This window comes from Calidris pugnax, unplaced genomic scaffold (genome assembly GCF_001431845.1).
Source record: "Calidris pugnax isolate Ruff unplaced genomic scaffold, ASM143184v1 scaffold2, whole genome shotgun sequence".
NCBI classification, from domain to species: Eukaryota; Metazoa; Chordata; class Aves; order Charadriiformes; family Scolopacidae; genus Calidris; species Calidris pugnax.
Window position 1 is genome coordinate 465209 of NW_015090766.1, and position 22838 is coordinate 488046.

The 22838-nt window shown below is 39.9% G+C and overlaps 1 protein-coding gene across 1 annotated transcript in view; it reads right to left on the reverse strand.

Moving 5' to 3' along the window:
* FRMD3 (FERM domain containing 3) overlaps positions 1-22580 on the reverse strand; it is an 81178-nt gene extending 58598 nt beyond the window's left edge. The window contains exons 1-2 of the mRNA XM_014936833.1: positions 22476-22580; positions 6166-6208 (exon numbers count right to left, since the gene is read on the reverse strand). Of these exons, the coding sequence (XP_014792319.1) occupies positions 6166-6172 (7 nt within the window). The 5' untranslated portion in view covers positions 6173-6208; positions 22476-22580. The remainder of the gene's footprint in view (positions 1-6165; positions 6209-22475) is intronic.
* Positions 22581-22838: the final 258 nt, after the last annotated feature.

A 22838-nucleotide genomic window follows, 5' to 3' on the forward strand; every position in this document is an offset into this window, starting at 1 on the left:
GAAAAACATGCCTTAAGTGTTTTCTAGGGATGGTCTAAACATTCAATCTAATCAAATCTGTACAAGTCCTCTGAAGGCAAGAGAAACTGCTCTCCCTGGGCTTCAGCTTCTCAGATGTGTCTGCAGCATTGTCTTACAGTGACTGGAAAGCGGCTGCAAAACAGAGGACACTCTTATATCCTCCCTGCCCTGTAATGGTAAACTGGAAGGTAAACTGAATTCAGTGTCCCAGAAACGAAAACAGCCATCCAGTAATACACTAAGAAGTCATGTTGCCTGGACAAAGTAAAAGATAACATAAGTAACCTTAAATGGTTCTATCTCTTCTCAATAGCTTTCTTAAAACTACACAAAGGAGAAAAACTTGCACCTTCAGAATACAGTTCCATTTAAAAAACATAATAGAAGAGCCAACCTGTACTAAATGAGCAAGAGCTCTTCCTCAGACAAAAAAAAAAAAAAAAAAAAAAAAAAAAAAAAAAAAAAAAAAAAAAAAAAAAAAAAAAAAAAAAAAAAAAAAAAAAAAAAAAAAAAAAAAAGGACTTTTAAATTTACTGGGTGATTTAGAAGTAGTTTGTGCTTGAAACAGTGACGCAGAAATAAGAAAAGCTAGCACATGGCTCTGCAGGGCCCTAGATAGTACAAGTCTACTCCATGGCCCTAAAAATGCACTGCATTTTACGCAAATTTTTGGATGTCAATGACTGAAACGTTGGCTGTGGTAAAAAGAAAGGAAAAAAAACCCTGTAAAAGTTACAGTAGAAGAGCCACACTCTGGCAGTATGTGGCCACCACATAAAAGCAACAGCTGACCCATACGGAAAGAGTATCAGAGTGAGGAAAGGATGGCATACACCGCGCTTCAAAAACAGCCCACATCCAGTTAACAGCAAAGGTTATAATAGGAAATGTTCTCCTTGTGGAAGAAGGGCAGTGTGTGGCAGAAGCATACACCAATGCACAAAATAGATCTGGCAAGGGGCGTAGGCCTCGGTTTGAGGCCTGCTTTGCAAACCTCTTCCTGGGCTCGGGCCTCTGTGAGGACGCTCCTCCTCAGCGGCGCAGCAAGCACCGCAAAACAAGGCCGCTGCAGCCAGCTGAACGGAGCTCCTTTCTCAGCAACACCTGCAGGAAGGGCACAACCCGGACCTGCAACTGGAAATGTTAAAAATAGTATGATCCCCTCCATCCAATTTATCTCTGGAGATGACATGAGAAGGTACCTTGCAATTACAGAAGGGAACAGGGTCCTCTTTCTCTGTTCCTCTTCCTCAGTTAGAAAACCAGCCGCAAACAATGAAGATTTGAAACGGGATGGAGGAAACCCCCACAGCTATTCACTTTCCTCTCCGTCTTAATTTTGAAATGGATCATAAGCCTAATGCTCCTCCAAAAACGTGTTTGATGATAGGTAAACATTAAGTAAGGCCTTTGTTTTATACATTTTACAGCACTGGAGAAACACGCATAAGAACCTCACATTCTCTAATTCACAATATTATTTAAGTGGAAAGCAAGACAAGCAGTGAATTGTATCAGCTCAAGAGATGAGACTGTCAAGCCAGACAATTCCTCAATTCCTTGAAAGCAAAATTACTTTCTACCACTTACTCACACATTAAAGTGGAAACATTAACAACAAACCTTCCCAAAACAGAACTCAATTTGCAGAAGAGCATTTCTTCAACGCAAAACTAGCCTGAATATAATCTGTTTTATAATAGCTATAAGCCTTTTCTTTCAGAGCAGTCCTTTATCTGTCAGATAAGGACCAGCTGCTACAGTGAAATGCCCAAGGCTTTGTCAGAATATCCTACCATCACAGCCTTTGCTTCATCACTAAAAAAGATTCACAATTACAATAATTTCAAAGGACTTTAGCGTGGAGAATAGTACTGACTGCAAACTCCATTGCAATGGGCCTATCAATTTGCCAGTTTATGTGGTAACAGCACATACGAGATGAAGGCAAAAGAACAAATTAAACCATTCAAATGGTATCAAACGCTGAAACCAGTCATGACCTAGACCCTCATGAAGGAACTACACACACAGTGTGGAAGGTTTCCAGGCAACTGATTGTATGTTTTTAAGGTTTATTTCAGTTGCGTTTAACTAAGACAAACTGGCCAGCGTACAAGAAACAGTAAGGAGCTCCTAGCTAAAAAACAAACCTCTAACACCCTCACCAGTACAAAGAGCGATGTGGGTGCTGCACCCCTTGGCGCAGACACCAATGTGTAAGGGTCCGAGTCTCACGTGCATTCGTTTTTAAGCAAAGCCCACTGAATCATTTGTCTTCTGTGTAGATGAAGAGCTTATAGGGCCTGATAAGCCTGAGAAAACCGACACATTCATATTATTTTCTTCATAGAAAGACAATCTGAAACAATAAGAAAAAATATTTATGTAAAAGAATAATCGTTTTTAAAAGCTGGTGAAAAACCTGACTGAAGTTTTAGAAGTGTGAACCAAAGAGGGAGAAGGACAGAAGTTGCTTAGCTGCTACTTTTGCAAAGGTTTCCTGTTTGTTTTTAACAACCTGCTTTTCATCCAGCACAAATACTAGCTTCTGTAATGAGCTGTACTGGCAGTGCTGAGTTTTGTGATTAAAGGAGTAGAGAGTGATACTGAAAGCCAAATGCAGATCTTTAAATTATCTTCATAGCCCTAAGAATGCAACATTGCAACATGTCTCCTTGATGTTACATACTCTCTGAACTACACTACCTTACCCAAATTTAGCCTCAGATCATTTGAGATGCAAGGCAGCAACAAAAACATGCAAATTTTGAACTCCTGCACATCAAAGCAACAGAACTGATTCTGCTCCACTGTCATCAAGAACAAAACCTATATATTTGTGGGTATAACCACAAAGCTGGTTACAGGACAGATGCATACTTATTATACAGAATAACCTTTAAAATTAATGAAAAAAGAGAGAGGGAAGGTGCATGGGAAAAATCTGTTATTTACTTAAGCAGCAGTCCTGCTGGGACTGGTAGGATTTACACCAGGATATTCCTGGACAGAAAATGAGTAAAAAAAAAACCCAAGACAGACAAATGGAGAGGAACTTTACTGTCAGCGTGTGGGAGACAATAACAGTGTACCCAAAAATATGCAAAAGAACAGAAAAACTGGTTTAAAAAGGTCTTTATCTAGAACCACAAAGATGCAGCTACCTCAGGCAACCTTCCAGAGAGTTTTTCAACATGCTATTGGAAGCATCGTGCTCACAGCTACTGATCACTGGCCACCACCTGGCTTCAACCAGTACAAACAAGACTGGAAGTGGTTCAAGACATTTCCCAGAGACTAAAATTTCCCCTCAAACAAAATTAGTGGTAAAAATGCTTCAGGCACAGATCTAGACTTTACACATCATATGATACACTTCATTCCAGTGAAGATGGAAAATGCAAAGGTAGATGCTAAGACAAAAAAAGATGCCATGCCTTCATTCTTCCTGTATTGCATTTAAATATGACACATTTAAATATGGTTTCATATGTGGTAAGCCAAAATAGAAAATATTTTGGAAGATACCTTATGTCATATCCCAGTATTAATAAATACAAAATTAAAGCAACCTTTGCCAAAGATAAAGAAATTAAAATGGTAGCACATCACACAAAAAGCTCTGCAGATTTCAGAGCTTCAAACATACAACATTCTCTCCCACCGTCAGAAACATGTAACTGCCAAACTGTGATTTCTGTACAACTGACTATATAGAGGGATTATGCTTGAATGATTCATGTACTGCGAGGCCCATGAGATCTAGTACCTACTGAAATGTGCATTAGAACATTACTCCCTGTCATTTGTTTTCTGCTCTGAATATTTGTCAATACTGAGCTGCATGAATAAATACACTGAAAAACTTGTTACTGTGCTGGGGGAAAATAAAATTCCCCACAAATGGTAGCTGAGATCAAGCATGCAGCATTTTTAAGTTTCACTGCATGCATGAAGTGCTCTGTAATCCTATGTAAATCTGAGCATTAAACTAAATTTAGAACATTTTGAACCACTAGTATTAACACAGCCTACTCTTGCATCAGAGGAAATGAAAGTCCATTCTTACAAAACAGATCATTTCACTGTTTTCTGAATTCCTTAATAACAAAGAAAGAAAATGAAACTCCTAATCTAACTCCTAATCTAATATAGTCACTGTGAATAGCTTTCTGCCACCAATTCTTCCAGAAGTCATATACATAATGTATGTTCTATTAACCAGTCACTTCCTTGCTTCAGTTTTCACACTTTCCACCTGCTACTAATTTCAGTCCTCGCTTGTGTCACCTGAGACTGCAATGCTTTTCAAATACATATTGGTAATTTCTTCTTCTGAGTCTAAACCTTTTCATAGTAAACTGAGTATTTTTAGATAAGATACAAATTACCTTGTGTCTTTAGAAAATGTTTAGTATTCTACATTAATATAGCATATTTTTAGAAAAATAAAGTGATTCCTGATGTGAAATACTTACAAAAAAGTCCTTGAAACCTGTGGGAGCAAAAGATATATTTACGTATAATCTACGTGGATTCCACACATGCATATAAAATCTATATCTATCTCCTTGTTTTGTTTCCTTAAAGGTTATTGTAGTAACTAGTGTTCTTCATCTGTAACAAAAGATAAAGTTGAGTTACACCAGCATTAAACTGAAGTTGTTCATGAAAAGCCAATCACATGGTTAATTCTAGTTTTGTGTCCTAAATCTACAGCGGATAACACACCACCTTTGCTAGCATCTCATTCTCTTTTGCTGTTGTTGAGACCTTTTCACTGTGATAAATAACCTCATACTAATTGCATTTTATTTTGCTTTTTATCTATGCTTTCATTTTTCAGTCTTCAGAGTTTTGATCAGGATTCTATCCTAAAAGCCACACAAGGGGCTTGTGTGGCTTGTAGTGATTACATCACTACATCTGTGGAATTTATGGAGTATCATCAGTCACATTTAGGCAACATCTATATGCTGATAGAGTTGTTTTGACTAAATCAAAACACGCTCAGTGAATGCATCTGTTTGCAGAGTTCCTCACCATGTTGCTATGCAAAGTGCAAAAAGAAGCATAAGCCCTTACACTTTGTTGGACAAAAGCAGTGATATAAATGTAGATTAGAGAATACTTTGAGAAAACTCTGTTCTACATTTGGTAATGCACTGGAAGGAAGAAAGTGATAAAGATAATTTGTAATTATTACAGTTCCTCTTTTCTTTCCTCACTAGCACTGCACACTACTTAGTTTTAGCTTGACATTCTTGAACTCATTTTTTCACAAGAAAACGCTCCAGCTACCTAATCACTAGCCTATAAAGAGTCCACACTGAATATGCTAGGTGTATGTGTGCATGCTTATATGCGCATGTATGCACCTGCTGCAATATATGCTACTGCTGCATTAATAGATGAATTTCTTGAAGTATTCCATGTAGTCCAGCCAACACCCAGAATTAACTGTTTTAACATATCAGACAATCTCTTAAGCTTCATCACATTTTAAAACAAATACACTGCCTCCCACACAGAAGGCCCCTTGTACTTAGCTTAAACTAAGTCTCCAGAACTGCCAAATAAACACGCTCTTCCGCTGCTGGATATAAACTTCTGAGTACCGAAGTAGTTCTGCTTCCTGAAGAAGTCTTCACAGTTGGCCCATTTAATGGAAAGGATGAGCCAGACCATAACATTTCAAAGAGATAATTCAAAAAGCACCTTCTTATTTTGAGGAGTCCTTTTTGAAATAACAATTGTAATTTTCCACTTGCCTGTGGCAGGAGCTCACCGCTTCAGACTGCCACACTCCACAGCCTATCACAACCTCCCAGGGGCTGATTGTGTCTGATGGGAAATGAGACGTAGCACACACAGGTCTTCCCACTAGATCTGCCACCCCACACACATCAGCTGGCCTCTGGCTCCAGCCTTGAGCAATAAGGGAAAGTTCTTCATGTGCAGAGAGCACTGTGAGACACTGAAATGAGGGTAACATGGAGTTTTTAGGACCCCAGATAGGATGTGAAGGGCCTATTGGCACCAGGAAACAAATGTAGCATATTCCAAATTACTGCATGGAAGCACAGGAAAACCTTTGGTCATTTCAAAATCAGTTTAAAAACATGAGTTATCAGCACTTACATTTCATTTGCTTGAAGATAGACTTGTTGGGCTCAAGCCAGTGCTGGAAAGGCAAAGCAGAAAGCAGAGGTTAATATGGATCACAGCAGACAACAACATGCTTGTAGATGTATGTGGTACCAAAAATAGGAAGTAGGATTTTTGTTTCACTGAGACTTACATAAACTGGAAAAAGCACCTCCATACTGTTTTAACACTGGAATTGCACTGTGTAAGCATGCTTGATGTTACCACTGCTTGTAGTTGAGATAAAAATAAGATTAATATTTCAAAGACAAATTTAAAGGAGACAGGTTCTATTTATAAGTTTGCAGCAGACATTTCAGTCTTACACTTTCAGCTGTTTTTTTCCAGAAGAAAGATCATATTGGACAGTAGGTCAGACTGTTCAGAAATGTTAACATCATCTGTTCATTAATGCTGTCTTCTACAGTTCTTCTAACTAAAGCATGTATAAATATGTGACTCCATTCTCAGTAAGCACCCTCAGAACACAAGCTATTGTTCTCTTCTAGCAAGACCTAAAAATCTGAAGGGAAAAAGAATGCACTTTTCCATGAAATGTTTACGCTGCAGACAGTCAATGCACAACAGAGAGGAATGGACACCTACTAATTGGTGTATAACTTTCCAGGGAAGGACTGCAATAGCAGGAAAACTTTAATTTCTTTATTCTCCTGGAAAATATTCCGTGACGAAAAGCTGAGCTCACATTTTAGATAAGAGCCTTAGCACATCCCCTGCTAACACTAGCTGAAATGTTTAGGAGGATGTTTTGATTGACAAAAGAACATGCTGATATTCAAGTGCCACTTTTGACCACAGCCAACACTGGGATTTTTCCTGTAAGCAAAAAATCTCCACACTAATGTGAGATTTGTGCTGCAGAAGCAGCTGGTCAAAAAGCAAAGTATTCAGTTTTAATAAGCATAATCAACACTGGAAGGCCTTGTACTAAGGGGTTTCATTTTTAACCCTTTTCATTCTAGCTCTAAAAACCTACTGTTTACTGCAAAAAGAAAACTTAGCATTTTTTACACTATATGTATTATTTTAAATATCCTATATCACCTACTGTTTTTCTCATAACTTATAGTAATTCTACTAAAGAGAAAGACTGGGGGAAGATATTTTGTAGGAATTGTTAAAAGGTGAGAGAAAATTATTATTTTAAAAATCATGACTTCTTAAGAATTCAGTCAAAATCAGGGATAAGTGAAAATTAGTTTTCTGGAACAGCACTTCCAACAAAACAAATAACTTGGAAAGAACATTTTCAAATATTTGCAGCTTGTACGCTATGGCTACTCAGAAACTCCTGCATATAGTTTACTGCAGTATTGGAGATAAGCAGTACTATGCATTTCTGTTTGAAGTTCACTTATCACTGAAAGACTGATACAGAACCCTGGTACTCAAAAGACAAACAAAACAAAAAAAACAACTACCCGAAACTTCAAACAAGAACCACCACCAACCCCACACCATTTCATAGAATCATAGAATCATAGAATGGTTTGGGTTGGAAGGGACCTCAAAGATCATCGAGTTCCAACCCCCCTGCCATGGGCAGGGACACCTCCCACTAGAGCAGGTTGCTCAAAGCCCCATCCAGCCTGGCCTTGAACACTTCCAGGGATGGGGCATCCACAACTTCTCTGGGCAACCTGTTCCAGTGCCTCACCACCCTCACTGTAAATAATTTCTTTCTAGTATCTATTTCTTCACCTCTTTCCTCTCCCCAGTATCTTTTTTTTTGGGAAAAGAAGAAAGAAACAGAATTGAGAAAGTAATGACTGATTCATCAACTTACCAGAAATATCTAGCTCGTTTCGTTCTTTTTTAGATCACACAGATACATTATTTATGCATTTTTCCCTGAATAATCAGGGTTGAGGGTTATTCATAAAAAGGTAAGGCAATTTAAGAAGTTTGATACAGTCTGCAGTACTCTATAGATACATAACCCAGAATTAATTCACAGATAGGAAACTAGTTAAGACACACAGGCAAGTTTACTTTCCTTAACTTATCCATATGCCTACCCCAGCTCCGCCAGGATCAAGGCAATCCTAGCTGAAGATTCAGTTTCAAAGGAGCTTGGAGAGTGAGCCATGCTGTACAGTTCCCAGGGAACTGAGAGTAAAAAGTCATCTCACTTTTTAATACAACAACTATTTTGTTGTATTAAATACAACACAATTGGTTTGATATTTCCTTTTGAAAGGCCAGGCTGAAATACTAGGACAGACCAGGTGCTTCAAATAGCATTTACAGCTATTTGAAAAAGTCAATTACCTATTCTAACAAAAGGTCAGAAGTAAAAAAAGCTAATTTGCAAATATGAAACCCTCATAATTCACCATAAGAATAATGAAAAAGGGGAAACATGGGTGAAATTCCTCATGCAGTGCACCAAACCCCCAGGAATGCAAGTCCAAAAGCAAACATGTTTCACTACAACCTGACTTTCATGGGTTAAAAATGCATTGAAAAGACAATGCACAGTTAAGCAGTCTAGACTTTCACTTGGAGGTCAAGGAACTGACAAGCAGATTTTAGAAGCTCAAATTTCTGTGGTGACATTCTGTTGGTGGAAGATTGCAAACGTGTAGGCAATTCAGCTGAATCTTCCAGAAAACTAGGCAGTTACTTTATAATTTTTGGAGATTTTCAAAGACACAGCAATTAGGTGCTTAATGCTCTCTGAGTGTCAGGGGAAGATAAACACCTAGTCATCGCTAGTACTTCTGAAAATAGCCACCCCTATATTTGTTTGCATATTTCAATTTAGGTTTTAGGAAAGATCTTCCCCTGAGTACTTATCTTCCAGCCTTACAGCATTGACTATTAATAATTAATAACTGTGCCTCATCTCTATTATGGAGTGCTCATGCTATATTTATTCCGAGACTAATTAGCTGTTATAGCTAGGACCAGATTAAGGTTCCCGTAAATTCATAGAAGGGTTTCTGCAGGAATTTTCAATTGAAAAGCATCTGGCTTTGCAAAATGCTTTTTCTGTGTATCAATCTTTTTTTAACAATTTTGCTGAAAAATAAAAAAAATCCTCAAATGAAAGGAAAATACAACATTTCAAGTTAGCTTGTCAGGACAAATTTTAAAAGCATTTTAAATCCTCAACTAAAAAAATTTTCATTACACACTGCCTTGCAGGAACAGACTACAGGTGTTTCTGATTCTTTCTTGTAAGGGTAATACCTCATAAGACAAGTAAAACAGACAAACCAAACAAGTCAGATGTAAACTTGGAACCAGAGACAATTCTCTCCTTGCAGTAAAATATGCAAACTAGGTGGAAGAAAAAAACACTAATAATCTTATACAGTTTCATTTTTGCCACATGTTATTTCACAATGTTGTCCATAAATGTTGCTTTAATTAGATGATGGCCTATACCATCTAAACAGCTTGGCTTTATATGTGATAGTACTTAATGATCATTAAAAGTAATTCCTGCAGAGGCTGAGCCTCCCATTTCATCGATGGCATGTGAGCAACACAGTTGTTGCCCAATGGAAAAAAAGAGTCCCAATGGACTTTGATAGTATTTGTGAAGATGTGATAGACCGGTGAAGTACCCACTGACTGGAAAGGGGGAAACATCACCTCCATTAAAAAAAAAAAAAAAAAGGAAAAAAAGGAAATTTTGGAGAACTAGAGGCCAGCCATCTCACCTCTATGCCCAGAAAGATCATTGAGCAGATCCTCCTGGAAGCTATGCTCAAGCTCATGGAAAATAAGAAGGAGATTGGTGACAGCCAACACTGCTTTACTAAGTGCAAAAAATGCCTGGCAAATGCTTCTATGATGGCATTACAGCATTGGTGGATAAGGGAAGAGCAACAGATGCCATCTACCCGGACTTGTGCAAAGCATTTGACACTGTCCTGCACAACAGCCTTGACTCTAAATCGCACAGATGTGGATTTGACAGATAGACCATTCGGTGGATAAGGAATTGGCTGGATGGTCACACTTAAAAGAGGCACAGTCAGTGGGTCAATGACCAAGTGGTGACCAGTGACAACTGGCATTCCTCAGGGGTCAGTATTGGGACCTCTGCTGTTTAACATCGTTGTCAGAGACATGGACAGTGGGATTGAGTGCATCCTCAGCAAGTTTGCTGATGACAACAAACTCTGTGCTGTGGTTCACACACTGTGATGAAGGGATGCCATCCAGAGGGCCCCAGAGAAGCTTGAAAGGTGGGCCCATGCAAACCTCATGAAGTTCAACCAGGCCAAGTGCAAGGTCCTGCACCTGGGTCACAGCAATCCCAAGCACAAACACAGGCTGGGAGAAGGACAGATTAAGAACAGCCCTGAGGACAAGGACTTGGGGGTGTCGATGGACAAGAAGCTTGACATGAGCTGGCAACATGCAGTCGCAGCCCAGAAAGCCAACTACATCCTGGGCTGCATCAAAAGAAGCATGGCCAGAAGGTCCAGGGAGGTGATTCTGTCCCTCTGCTCTGCTCTCGTGAGACCCCACCTGGAGTACTGTGTCCAGCTCTGGAGTTCTCAGCACAGCAAGGACATGGACCTGTTGGAACGGGTCCAGAGGAGGGCCACAAAGATGATCAGAGGGCTGGATCACCTCTCCTATGAGGACAGGCTGAGAGTGTTGGGGTTGTTCAGCCTAGAGAAGAGAAGGCTCTAGGGGACCTTCGAGTTCTTAAAGGGGGCCTACAGGGAAGATGGGGAGGGAGTGTAGCGATAGGACAAGGGGTAATGGTTTTAAACTGAAAGCGGGGAGGTTTAGAATAGACTTTAGCATGAAATTGTTTACTCTGAGGGTGGTGAGACATTGGCACAGATTGCCCAGGAAGTCATGGATGCGCCATCCTGGAAGTGTTCAAGGCCAGGCTGGATGGGGCTTTGAGCAACCTGGTCTGGTGGAAAGTGTCACTGCCCATGGAACTCGATGATCTTTAAGGTCCCTTCCAACCCACACCACTCCATGATTTATGATTCTAATCCAGCTAACACCTATTAGCAAGGATCCTGTGAGGAGATTCATGTTGAGCACTGCCAATTTCTAATCTCTTCTGCTGTAAGAGGTTTGGGTATCTAGATGGTCAGGCAGATGTCCTCACAGCAACAAAAAGCAGAGAGAAAGATGCTTAAGAGATCCTGAAGGTCAGTCATGGGATAGCTAACAAGTCTTGGTGCTTCAAGTGCCAGTGGTGAGTAAGCAAACTATTATGGATATCACTGATCCTGGGATCCTAAAATATGCTGAGAATTGCCTTCTGGCTAAGGTTTCATTGCGACTGCATGCTGTGTTTCAAACTAGTGCAATTTTTACTTTGTAAACACAGCCCTCACCTCTGATCAGCCTTTAAGTGGCACTGAGTAGAGTCATTAGCGAGGCCAGGTGTGTTCTTGCTTACCCACAAATGCTGAGCAGCTGATGTGCTACCAGCTTCCACAGCAAAAGCTTAGGATGAGCAAGGACACCATGCAAGGGTAAAAGCACCATTCTAGAAAGTCAATTTAACTCCACGAACGCTGCTGTAATTTAGTTTACTAAAGACACTTCAGCCATCAACCTGTTTCAAACAAAGTCATTCACTGGGAAGCTCAGACAGGACTGAGCTTGGCCTCAGTATAGCACAGGGCTAAGGGTTTTAGAATAAAAATGTGGGGAGGAAACAATGGACACAATGTCCCATATCTATTCTTACAGCCCTTGGAAGGGGTCAGGTGTCATTAAATTCACCACATTTTTCTTCCTCTACATTGCAACAGCCACTCTACAGACCAAAGAAGGGTGACAGCCAACACTGCTTTACTAAGTGCAAAAAATGCCTGGCAAATGCTTCTATGATGGCATTACAGCATTGGTGGATAAGGGAAGAGCAACAGATGCCATCTACCCGGACTTGTGCAAAGCATTTGACACTGTCCTGCACAACAGCCTTGACTCTAAATCGCACAGATGTGGATTTGACAGATAGACCATTCGGTGGATAAGGAATTGGCTGGATGGTCACACTTAAAAGAGTCACAGTCAGTGGTTCAATGACCAAGTGGTGACCAGTGACAACTGGCATTCCTCAGGGGTCAGTATTGGGACCTCTGCTGTTTAACATCGTTGTCAGAGACATGGACAGTGGGATTGAGTGCATCCTCAGCAAGTTTGCTGATGACAACAAACTCTGTGCTGTGGTTCACACACTGTGATGAAGGGATGCCATCCAGAGGGCCCCAGAGAAGCTTGAAAGGTGGGCCCATGCAAACCTCATGAAGTTCAACCAGGCCAAGTGCAAGGTCCTGCACCTGGGTCACAGCAATCCCAAGCACAAACACAGGCTGGGAGAAGGACAGATTAAGAACAGCCCTGAGGACAAGGACTTGGGGGTGTCGATGGACAAGAAGCTTGACATGAGCTGGCAACATGCAGTCGCAGCCCAGAAAGCCAACTACATCCTGGGCTGCATCAAAAGAAGCATGGCCAGAAGGTCCAGGGAGGTGATTCTGTCCCTCTGCTCTGCTCTCGTGAGACCCCACCTGGAGTACTGTGTCCAGCTCTGGAGTTCTCAGCACAGCAAGGACATGGACCTGTTGGAACGGGTCCAGAGGAGGGCCACAAAGATGATCAGAGGGCTGGATCACCTCTCCTATGAGGACAGGCTGAGAGTGTTGGGGTTGTTCAGCCTAGAGAAGAGAAGGCTCTAGGGGACCTTCGAGTTCTTAAAGGGGGCCTACAGGGAAGATGGGGAGGGAGTGTAGCGATAGGACAAGGGGTAATGGTTTTAAACTGAAAGCGGGGAGGTTTAGAATAGACTTTAGCATGAAATTGTTTACTCTGAGGGTGGTGAGACATTGGCACAGATTGCCCAGGAAGTCATGGATGCGCCCTCCTGGAAGTTTTCAAGGCCAGGCTGGATGGGGCTTTGAGCAACCTGGTCTGGTGGAAAGTGTCACTGCCCATGGAACTCGATGATCTTTAAGGTCCCTTCCAACCCACACCACTCCATGATTTATGATTCTAATCCAGCTAACACCTATTAGCAAGGATCCTGTGAGGAGATTCATGTTGAGCACTGCCAATTTCTAATCTCTTCTGCTGTAAGAGGTTTGGGTATCTAGATGGTCAGGCAGATGTCCTCACAGCAACAAAAAGCAGAGAGAAAGATGCTTAAGAGATCCTGAAGGTCAGTCATGGGATAGCTAACAAGTCTTGGTGCTTCAAGTGCCAGTGGTGAGTAAGCAAACTATTATGGATATCACTGATCCTGGGATCCTAAAATATGCTGAGAATTGCCTTCTGGCTAAGGTTTCATTGCGACTGCATGCTGTGTTTCAAACTAGTGCAATTTTTACTTTGTAAACACAGCCCTCACCTCTGATCAGCCTTTAAGTGGCACTGAGTAGAGTCATTAGCGAGGCCAGGTGTGTTCTTGCTTACCCACAAATGCTGAGCAGCTGATGTGCTACCAGCTTCCACAGCAAAAGCTTAGGATGAGCAAGGACACCATGCAAGGGTAAAAGCACCATTCTAGAAAGTCAATTTAACTCCACGAACGCTGCTGTAATTTAGTTTACTAAAGACACTTCAGCCATCAACCTGTTTCAAACAAAGTCATTCACTGGGAAGCTCAGACAGGACTGAGCTTGGCCTCAGTATAGCACAGGGCTAAGGGTTTTAGAATAAAAATGTGGGGAGGAAACAATGGACACAATGTCCCATATCTATTCTTACAGCCCTTGGAAGGGGTCAGGTGTCATTAAATTCACCACATTTTTCTTCCTCTACATTGCAACAGCCACTCTACAGACCAAAGAAGTGTGCTCCAGTCTCCTCTTCCTGCATATGCATATGACTGGCATAAACCAAAGCTCACCCTCTAAAAAAACACCAAGCCAAAAGCAGATGTTTGGGACCTGACCAACCAGAAGTCCAGTGAATCCAGTGAAAAGTCTCTCTGCTCCTCCAACACAAGAGGCTTTTGATTTAGTCTCTGGGTTTGCAAGAGGAGCAGTAATGAAGGGACAACAAAACCGGCAAAATGCTGTGAATATTTAACCCCCCTCGGCAAGCAACACTCAGTCAACTGCTCAGAGGTGCATACAGTAAAACAGAATCAGAAGAATATTCCAGCCAGGCAAGGACTGGATTTGAAGACGTTGTTTAATGGGTGGAAGAGAGCAAGCGAATGGAGATATACACTGAAACACCGCTAGAAACGTAATAAAATTTATTTCATTTAAAACTTAACCCTATATTAATCTTGAAAATGAATACCTAACCTTTTCCTTGAATGAAAAGCAAAATCAAAATCAATTTGCTTTAGCCTCAAGGCATTGACTTGCATGAGGTCACTGCCTGCCAAAGTCAGACTCAGAAAAAATAGTAAGAGTATCCAAAGCTAATGGAAGCTCAGGCAGGGGAATTAATTGGGTGCCCACTGTATACCAGCACAACAGATGCCAAATGACCCAGGGCACCTTGCATGTCTCCTTCTTCATGCCCTGAGGCTGACACGATTTTTTCATGGCTTCAAGAATCTCTATACCAAGCATATTGATATTGTTCCCATGCAGCAAAGAGATGTTCCTCTGTAATGTTCCCAAATTCATGTTGCCTTTGGTTAGTGGTATGCTAAGCAGGAAGAAACAAGGTACATCACTACCACAAAAACTAGTCTGGTCCAGAAATAGTACCATACACTGGAACAGCATCACCATTTATATGATTCTGAGCTGGAATTTATTGAACACATTTCCAAATTCTCACTTTGTAATTCCTATAACACTAAAATATTCAGAGAAACTCAAATGCTATATGTTGGAGTAGCTCAACCAATCCATAACCTCTACATCAGCTGAACATCTGGCTGTAAAATCTGCATATATTGATGTATGCATGAGCTACAGACATGCTCACAGACAACAAGTTCACAACTAATAGGGAAAACCATCTTTATTCCAATAGCCTGCAGAGTGATTTGGTTTATAAGGTTACCAAACTTCACACAAGATTTTTCAGTAAGTAGTATTGAATTAAGTGTATGTGTATATTTACACTATTATTCATTTGTGCCAAGATTTTGTTTAGTACATAAATTCACCTCTGCTGCTAAAAGCAAGAATCCATTTAACTCAGCACTTTGTCCCTGAAAATGGCCTGAAGCACCTAGAAAAAGAACAAAACTAGTAGCTCCCATTTTTCCATCAGCCTTCATTACAATTTCTTTGTAAGTCTTTGTAGACTTTCACCAATTTGTCTAAACACTTGTTTATTCACACTTTTTTTATATGTTTGGCAGCTACAACAATGAATTTATGACTAGGTAAGGTATTTTTAAAACCATGTCTCTATACCAATTGCTTCCAATATACCAATTTCCTTAAGTACATTTTAGTTATAAGAATTACTAAGTTATAAGAACGTGCAATCTTTTCCCTAATCACCTTCTCCAAGCCACTTTACATTGTATCTTTCTCTCTCATCCTCTTGCTCATTCTCTAGCTCGCTCGCTCTCACCTCTTTTCCTAGCTGAATTATTCTAATCTATGTCTCTTTGAATGAAATCCATTCCTCCCTGATACCATTCTCATGGCCGCCTTTGTTCCTTTTTTAGTTCTACTATGTTTTTTGAAACAGCATGACCTGGGCGGCACACACCAAGCAGGGTCACAGCAAGATTCTGTGCAAAAGCACATAATTTTTTGTGATAACTCTGTCCAGGAGGAGAGATTCATATGCACAGAGAAGCATTAAAATTTTAATTAACCTATGGCTCAGTCGCTCTGATGTTCAGTCTGTAATAATTCTGCTCTACCCCTTCAAAGGGAGCTCCCAGATAGCTCTCTTTACATAGCTCTATGGGGCCTCATGAGCTGACACAGCTTTGTTAAACTGAGGTTGCAAATTAACTGTTGTCTCTTTCTGCCAACCTTCACCGCCCTCACACAGGACTAGGTGCACATTTTTAACAACATGTATTAAGTAGCTGTTGCTGCTAAAGCAGAGATCAACTGCACACAAGACTTGATGACCCTTTCAGAAGGTCTCTCTGATGAGGTTCTGCTGTACATTTTGTGAACGTGTCCCATTAAAACAGAACTGCTACCTCATGATAAAGGAATTCATTACTCGCAGACAACAGGCTCCAATTTCCTTCCCTAGTAAATACTGGGACAATGCTAAACTACTTAGGTTATAAAATTAAATAAATACTCTGCCCAGGTCCCTTGGAAGTGATGTACTCTAGAATACAGATAGGAGTCCCTAGCTGCCTGACTAGAGAGATAAACATGTAGTCTGACAAAAAACTGCCTGTGTGCAAAGATGCCTACCAGTTTTCATCACGTGTAAACTCGAAAGCAAAACAAGAATTGTATTTGTGACAGTTCTCTAGGGGCAGACTGGCAGGAGTACCAGCAAATCTGTAGCACACAACATTGTCTTACGATGCCCAGAGCCAGGCTCTGCGCTCTGGCGAAGTCAGAAAATCCCAGTGTACTCACAGCCACCATTCAAGATCAGCTGCGTAGTGGGAGTGTATTCATACAGCAGTTCCACTGGTTTGAAAGCTTTGTTTTTGTACTGACAGGCACACATGCGCAGAGCTAAAACCACTGCACTGCTATGCGGCTCCCAGACAACCCTGCAGCACATTCAAATGACAAAGCATCTTAATGCTTCAGGGTGATTATGATCTCAAACATTTCTATAGCGACTGGTGAGGCTTCACAGTTGCCTCAGGTTCCTACTAAGCCTTTCTGTAACACCTAATGCTTCCAGTCTACCCCATGGGTAGTTCCAAGGTACTTCTGCCTACCACTTCATGCATTGAAAAACAATCACAAGCACGTGCTCAAATCCACTCACTGGGGGTAAAAAAAGAGGAAACATAAGTTATTTCCAACGTTAAATCACTGCTCAGATGCCCTCCTCAAGGGATTTAAAGAATAAGTTTCACCAGAACCATCTTCATCCAGCCCAGTCCTCCATTGCCCTCAATACCAAGTGGCCTCTCTCAACAAGGGATCCTCTCTAGTGAGAGACGATGAACAGTAACTGCATTATATCATCCTATTCCCCTCTCCTACCAGCCTAAAAGACACAAATAATGTGCTGAGTTAACCCAGGGTATCTGGCACAGAATTAGCCATGCTGCATTTCCTCAAGGGTGAGAGTGTGATAATTGGCTTCAAAACAATACCTAAGTACATGAAAATGTACCAATAGGTCATTTCTTGAATAGCAGAATCAGTAACATCTTCTCCAGGTATGTCTCCTGTTTGAAACTACTTATTTCTAAAAAATACAAGCTCCAAATCACGGTTTCTGGGTCCTTACAGTGTCTCTCTCTCAGCTCTCTCTAGATTCCCTATGGAATCAGTTTGCCTTACAGCCCTCAGTGAGAAGAAAAATACAGTTTTACCCACCAGTGCAGCAGCTTATATTCATGAAACCTTACAGGAACTGAATGTTTGATACCTGTATCTCCAACCAAATTTGACCAAAACTGGCTTCAAAAATTGAGAAGTTGAGAGTCAGGGAGGAGAGCAATGTGATTGCATATACTCAGTTTTCCCTGAAATCCAGGCAAAAAATTCAACAGTTAATACACGAGTACTAGGAAGTCCTTTGTTCCCAGCATAGTACCATTAGACATAAAATGGCATATTGGAATTTACTGCATACTTTTAGTACAATCCTGGCTCTTTCAAAGCTAGACTAAGGCACAGTTTCCCCAAAGCAACATCCAAATGTGATGCTAGAAGACAAAACACCAGGTATGGTGTAGAACCCAGAGTCTTTAACTGCTAGTTCAATTTGAGGTCATTGGCACCGTTACTCTCCTGTATCCAAAGATATAACAAAAGCTACTGTGCTGCTTTCTGTTAAGAGTGTCTTCCAGAGCTTCCTTTTTGGTCTGGAACAGAAAATGGAACTATATAAAATTTTAGAAAGTCTAAATATGCCTAAAATCCACACGTGTTTACTTATGCAGAAGGAAAGAACTATTATAAAAGGGGGGCTGGAGGGAGGACGGAGTATATATTATAACTTACTTGGAAAATAACCTATAAACACAACAGCTGTTTCCCATGAGAGTTTTCCCACATTTCAAAATTTTGTTCCAACTTACAGTGATTAGCTCAGTTATCTGTATTTTTCATATAATCAGAAGTTCTGAATGTTCTAAACACAAATATTGCAACATTTAAATTAAAACACCTGAAATATTGAAACAGTTCATTTTTTAAATTTTCAAACTCAGTCAAGTGTTTCAACACTCCTAAGTTAAAATGCTAAATTTCGGTAGCATACTCTGAAAGAAGACATTTAGGATGAATTAAAGCTGGTATTTTTGCCTGCTTGAGCTCCCTCAATAGATTACAAAACAAAAGGACTACAAATTAGCTTTTGGAGCAACTCTGCAACCTTCGCACAAAAAATTACGTATCAGTAAAAGGGAGGCAAGCATCACTGGTAGACTAAATGCCAGCAGGAGTAATTCTGCATAATATATATATATACATGTATGTGTGTGTCCACTATATAATAATACTTTATTATGTCATACAGCTTAACTATACAAAGAGCCATTCAATAATAATTCACTAAAGGCCAGAATTAAGTGCATGATTTTGGCAGTTTCATTTGAAACTACAGATAGAGCACTTTTCTGTGCAAAGACAGAGGCTGTGCAGTGGAATATAAATGACAACAGAGGCATTCAACATTTCCAAGAAAATGGGCAAAGCAGCAGGAATTGTACACTTGAGTCAATAACAACTCTTCTGAAAAAAAAAATATGTTTTCATTGCTTTCATGTTTCAGCTTTTATTACATTTTCTTTGAAACAAACTTCAGAAGGTGGTGCCTAGTCTGTCTCTGCCAATGTCTAACATAAACCCTTTCCATAAAATTATAGAGATCTCCCTTAAAATTCTTGCCCCATTGCCTCCATTATGGCTGTTCCAGGTGCTGCAGCTCTCATTGGCTTAACTAAGAAACCCCCTCTCTTGTTTAAACTTCCTTTTTCTTTCTACATTACTCTCTGATGCATGTATAACCATACCCTTTATCTTTTGCTTTGCTGCACTAAATGGGCTACGCCCTTCTTAATATTGTTTCAAAAAACAAACTCTCTATTCTCTTTATATTTATAATATTCCTTCTCCCTATGCAGTTAAATTGATCTTTCTTAAATGCAGACATCTAGATCAGAATAGCTGACGTGTGATTAGGGTGTAATGACATTCATACTTTCCTGAAAATACAATCCTAAGGAGAGCAAGCAAAGTTCTGTCTTTTATCATAGCCACATCATGCCAGTGGCATATTGCCAAAACCAGACCAAGTAATATTCATTTTATTCATTGTCCCACATATCTTTATTTGCCTACAGGGCACTGAGGTACACTGTCACACGCACTGCTGAACTGGTTTAGGATGAATTATCACTTGCCTTCACAGCAATTGTTCTCAGTCAAATCATGAGACTTAACTATAGAAAGAAGCTCCTGGTGAATTCCACCTGCAGATCTTTATTGAGCTTCTTTTCTGTTTTGTAACATATCTAACCAACCCGTAAGAAGGTAGTGCAGGAAATGCCCCTCCTTTTATCCTTGGTGGGACCTGCAAGAATTCCATGAAGCTTTGGAGATTGCTTCTACAGAGCTCCAAGTACTCTTTCCTGTAAGGTGGATACGATGATGTGACATTCTTCCTGTGACCCCAGTACATCTTTTACTTGCTACAGCTTATCCCTATAACCACATACCTACAAAACTACTCCTCTGTAATCTTAGGGGGGGTTGTTAACATAAATTTCAGTGGGCTGAGCTCACAAATGCTAAAATACAAAACTGTGGGAAGAACCATCACCTACCTCATAATTTCAAAATCAAGATGTCCTGTAGTTTTCTACTGAGCCATCTACTGATGAACTTTATCTAGCTACAATGCCAGGGCCTCAGCATAATTATTCATACTCATTGTTATACTACTAGGAAATTGTTGACTAGCATGTTTCTTTAAGAACAGAGAAAGATCAGAACAGTCTTCCACTGATGGGAGAAGAATTGCAATTATAGTTTCACAATCTTACTCCATCGGAGTGGGAGATATGCACGTATCTGTATCTGATACAGAGGAAAGACTCAGGTAGGTGAAACTCAACAAGTTCAGAGATTCAAAACATCCAGATGTCATAAAAGTAGTATTCCTTTATTATAACATTTGTCTGCAGTTTAGTCCTTAAGATAGGGTTTACTGCAGAGGAAATATCCACTCTGAGGGAAAGGAAAAAGAAAACAAAAACAAACAAACAAAAAAACCCTACAAAAAACCCACAAAAACCCAAGCCATCAGAACAGGACAAAGGGACAATACAAGATACTGCATGTAAAAGTAGCTTATTTTGGTGAATCCCAATAGATCTCAGAGAAAAATGTACGTTACTTTCAACTCCTCATCCAGAAGATTTAAGTCTGTATAGAGAAATGCCCCTCATAATTCAACCTAATTCATGAGTTTAAAATCGAGAACTAATACCCAATTAGAGAAGTTATCCATATGCTTAAAGTCGTGAGAGTACTTAGAGATCAGCATTTAAAAATGCATGTATGGAAAACATAAGATTGGGAACTTTGCGTAACAAAATCCATCTGAAGAGTGGGACAGCTGATAGAAGCCATCCTACTACACAGGATGGCCACAGACTCCTTAGTTGTTGGATATAAAGGGAAATGAAGACCTAAGATCTTTTAGGTAAAAACATAAGTATGTTTTCAAATTGTCTTTTACTACTAACCAAGAGAAATCTTAAGCTTCAATATAATCTTCCATAAATTTAAAACAGAAATAGGTATATTACAAGAGGTAAAAGAACAACTGTATAGCCAACTAGAATAAGATACTGCAGTGAATTTGTCAATATTCAGGAGTTAACAGCTCTTTGAAACATGGGAACCACATAAGGTATGATAAATCAGGCATCACAGTGGGAGTGGGTTTTTAGAGTTTTTTCTGAAACATCACATTTTTAAAGAATTCTGCCAAAAAAATAGGTTTTATTAAAAAACGTCTTGATTACTGTTAAGAAAAATAACTTTTCTGTAGCAGTTTTTGAGTGACTGTCAGAGAAAGGCCCAACAAAAGTATTCATTAAGTCCTACCTAATTATAGTCTAATCCAGCACTCCACCTACTTCTCCTATCAATTCCAACCAGGTGAACACCTCTATAATTTTAATGATTGTGAAGAATTAAGTACACTGGCCAGAATAACTGCTCATTATTGTCCTAATTATTTTAATTTTTAAAAGACAATGCAATGGAAATGACCCACTGCATCTTTGCAAAGCTATTCCAATTCTATACGGTTTAGCAGAGGGTAATTCCCTAATTCCAGTGATTTTTGACAGAACTAATTAGGGTGTAGCAAGAGATACCCAGCAAAATGTTTTTCTCCTCCTGAATCACAGCAGTTTCAAACTGGTGAGTGTTCCCAGAGATTAAATGACAGTATATGCCCCCATGATATTTAAAGTCATATCTAAGTCTTAATGCTGAGACCACCAGGACCACACAGTGAAGAAGCAGTTCTGAATTTCACTCTCTGAGGAATTCTGCTTCCTTTGTTCACCACCCTTTCTAACTCTCAAAAAGTAGCAATCATCTGAAGAGGGAGTAGCTGTAGCAAATCGCCTACAGAATACAACCTGCAGCACCACTTTCCACCTAAGAGAGATGACTGATCACTTGTCCACGCAAGTGCCTAGAGCCTGTAAATTTTATTGCACAAATGCAAATATGTTCATAGGGAGAACTAACCTGAAGAATCCCCCACAACCTGACAAATCATACGTTATTTTGTGTATTACAGATATCTGAGTCCATGCACCCTGTGAAAAGTGGAATAGAATGACTGCTTTTGGCTGTTAAACTCAAAAGGATTCCTGCCTACATCTCCCAAGAAGCATACTCTACAGAAAAATAGAAATCCCAAATTCCAGTGTACTGCCAGAGCCTAGAGCTACCCTGTGCTGCCTCTGAGTCATCCCTATAGATCGTTTCTATCTTCAGTGCCCTCGAGAACTACACAAATCCGAACATATCAATTTACCTGAAACTAAATACATGAACCAAGGGGAAAAATAATTTAACATGCCACTTTAGGAACCTCTACGGGTTATGGCCAGAGCATAATCCTTCAGAGATACATAACTTTGCACTGTAACTTCCCTGCTTATTGAGGAAAAAAAAATCAATTTAGCATTATTTAAAAGCAAATGTAGTCAGAGTTCATATACATACCCTCTGCTTCTCAGGGTCAACGTATCGAATGCCAAAATAGTCTTTTTCCAGCAAGCTGTAATAGTTGCAGATGTGATCTATGAGAAACTGACCTTTAGTCTCCCTCTGCAAAAGAGAAAGAATTGATATATTATTCTGAGTATTCTGAACTTGTTGTCTACAAATATGAAAAAAAAATTAATCAAAGTGTCAAGGAAAAATGCATATGAATTTTTTTATTATTCAGATGAGGACAAGGATTTCAGCATTCAACTTCTCTAAAAGATGCAGTAGATTAATGATCAATACACTCCCTGCACGATCACAAATTGATTAAGAAAACACCATCACCACTCCTGCCTCAGGAAAACTCATGCTACTCTA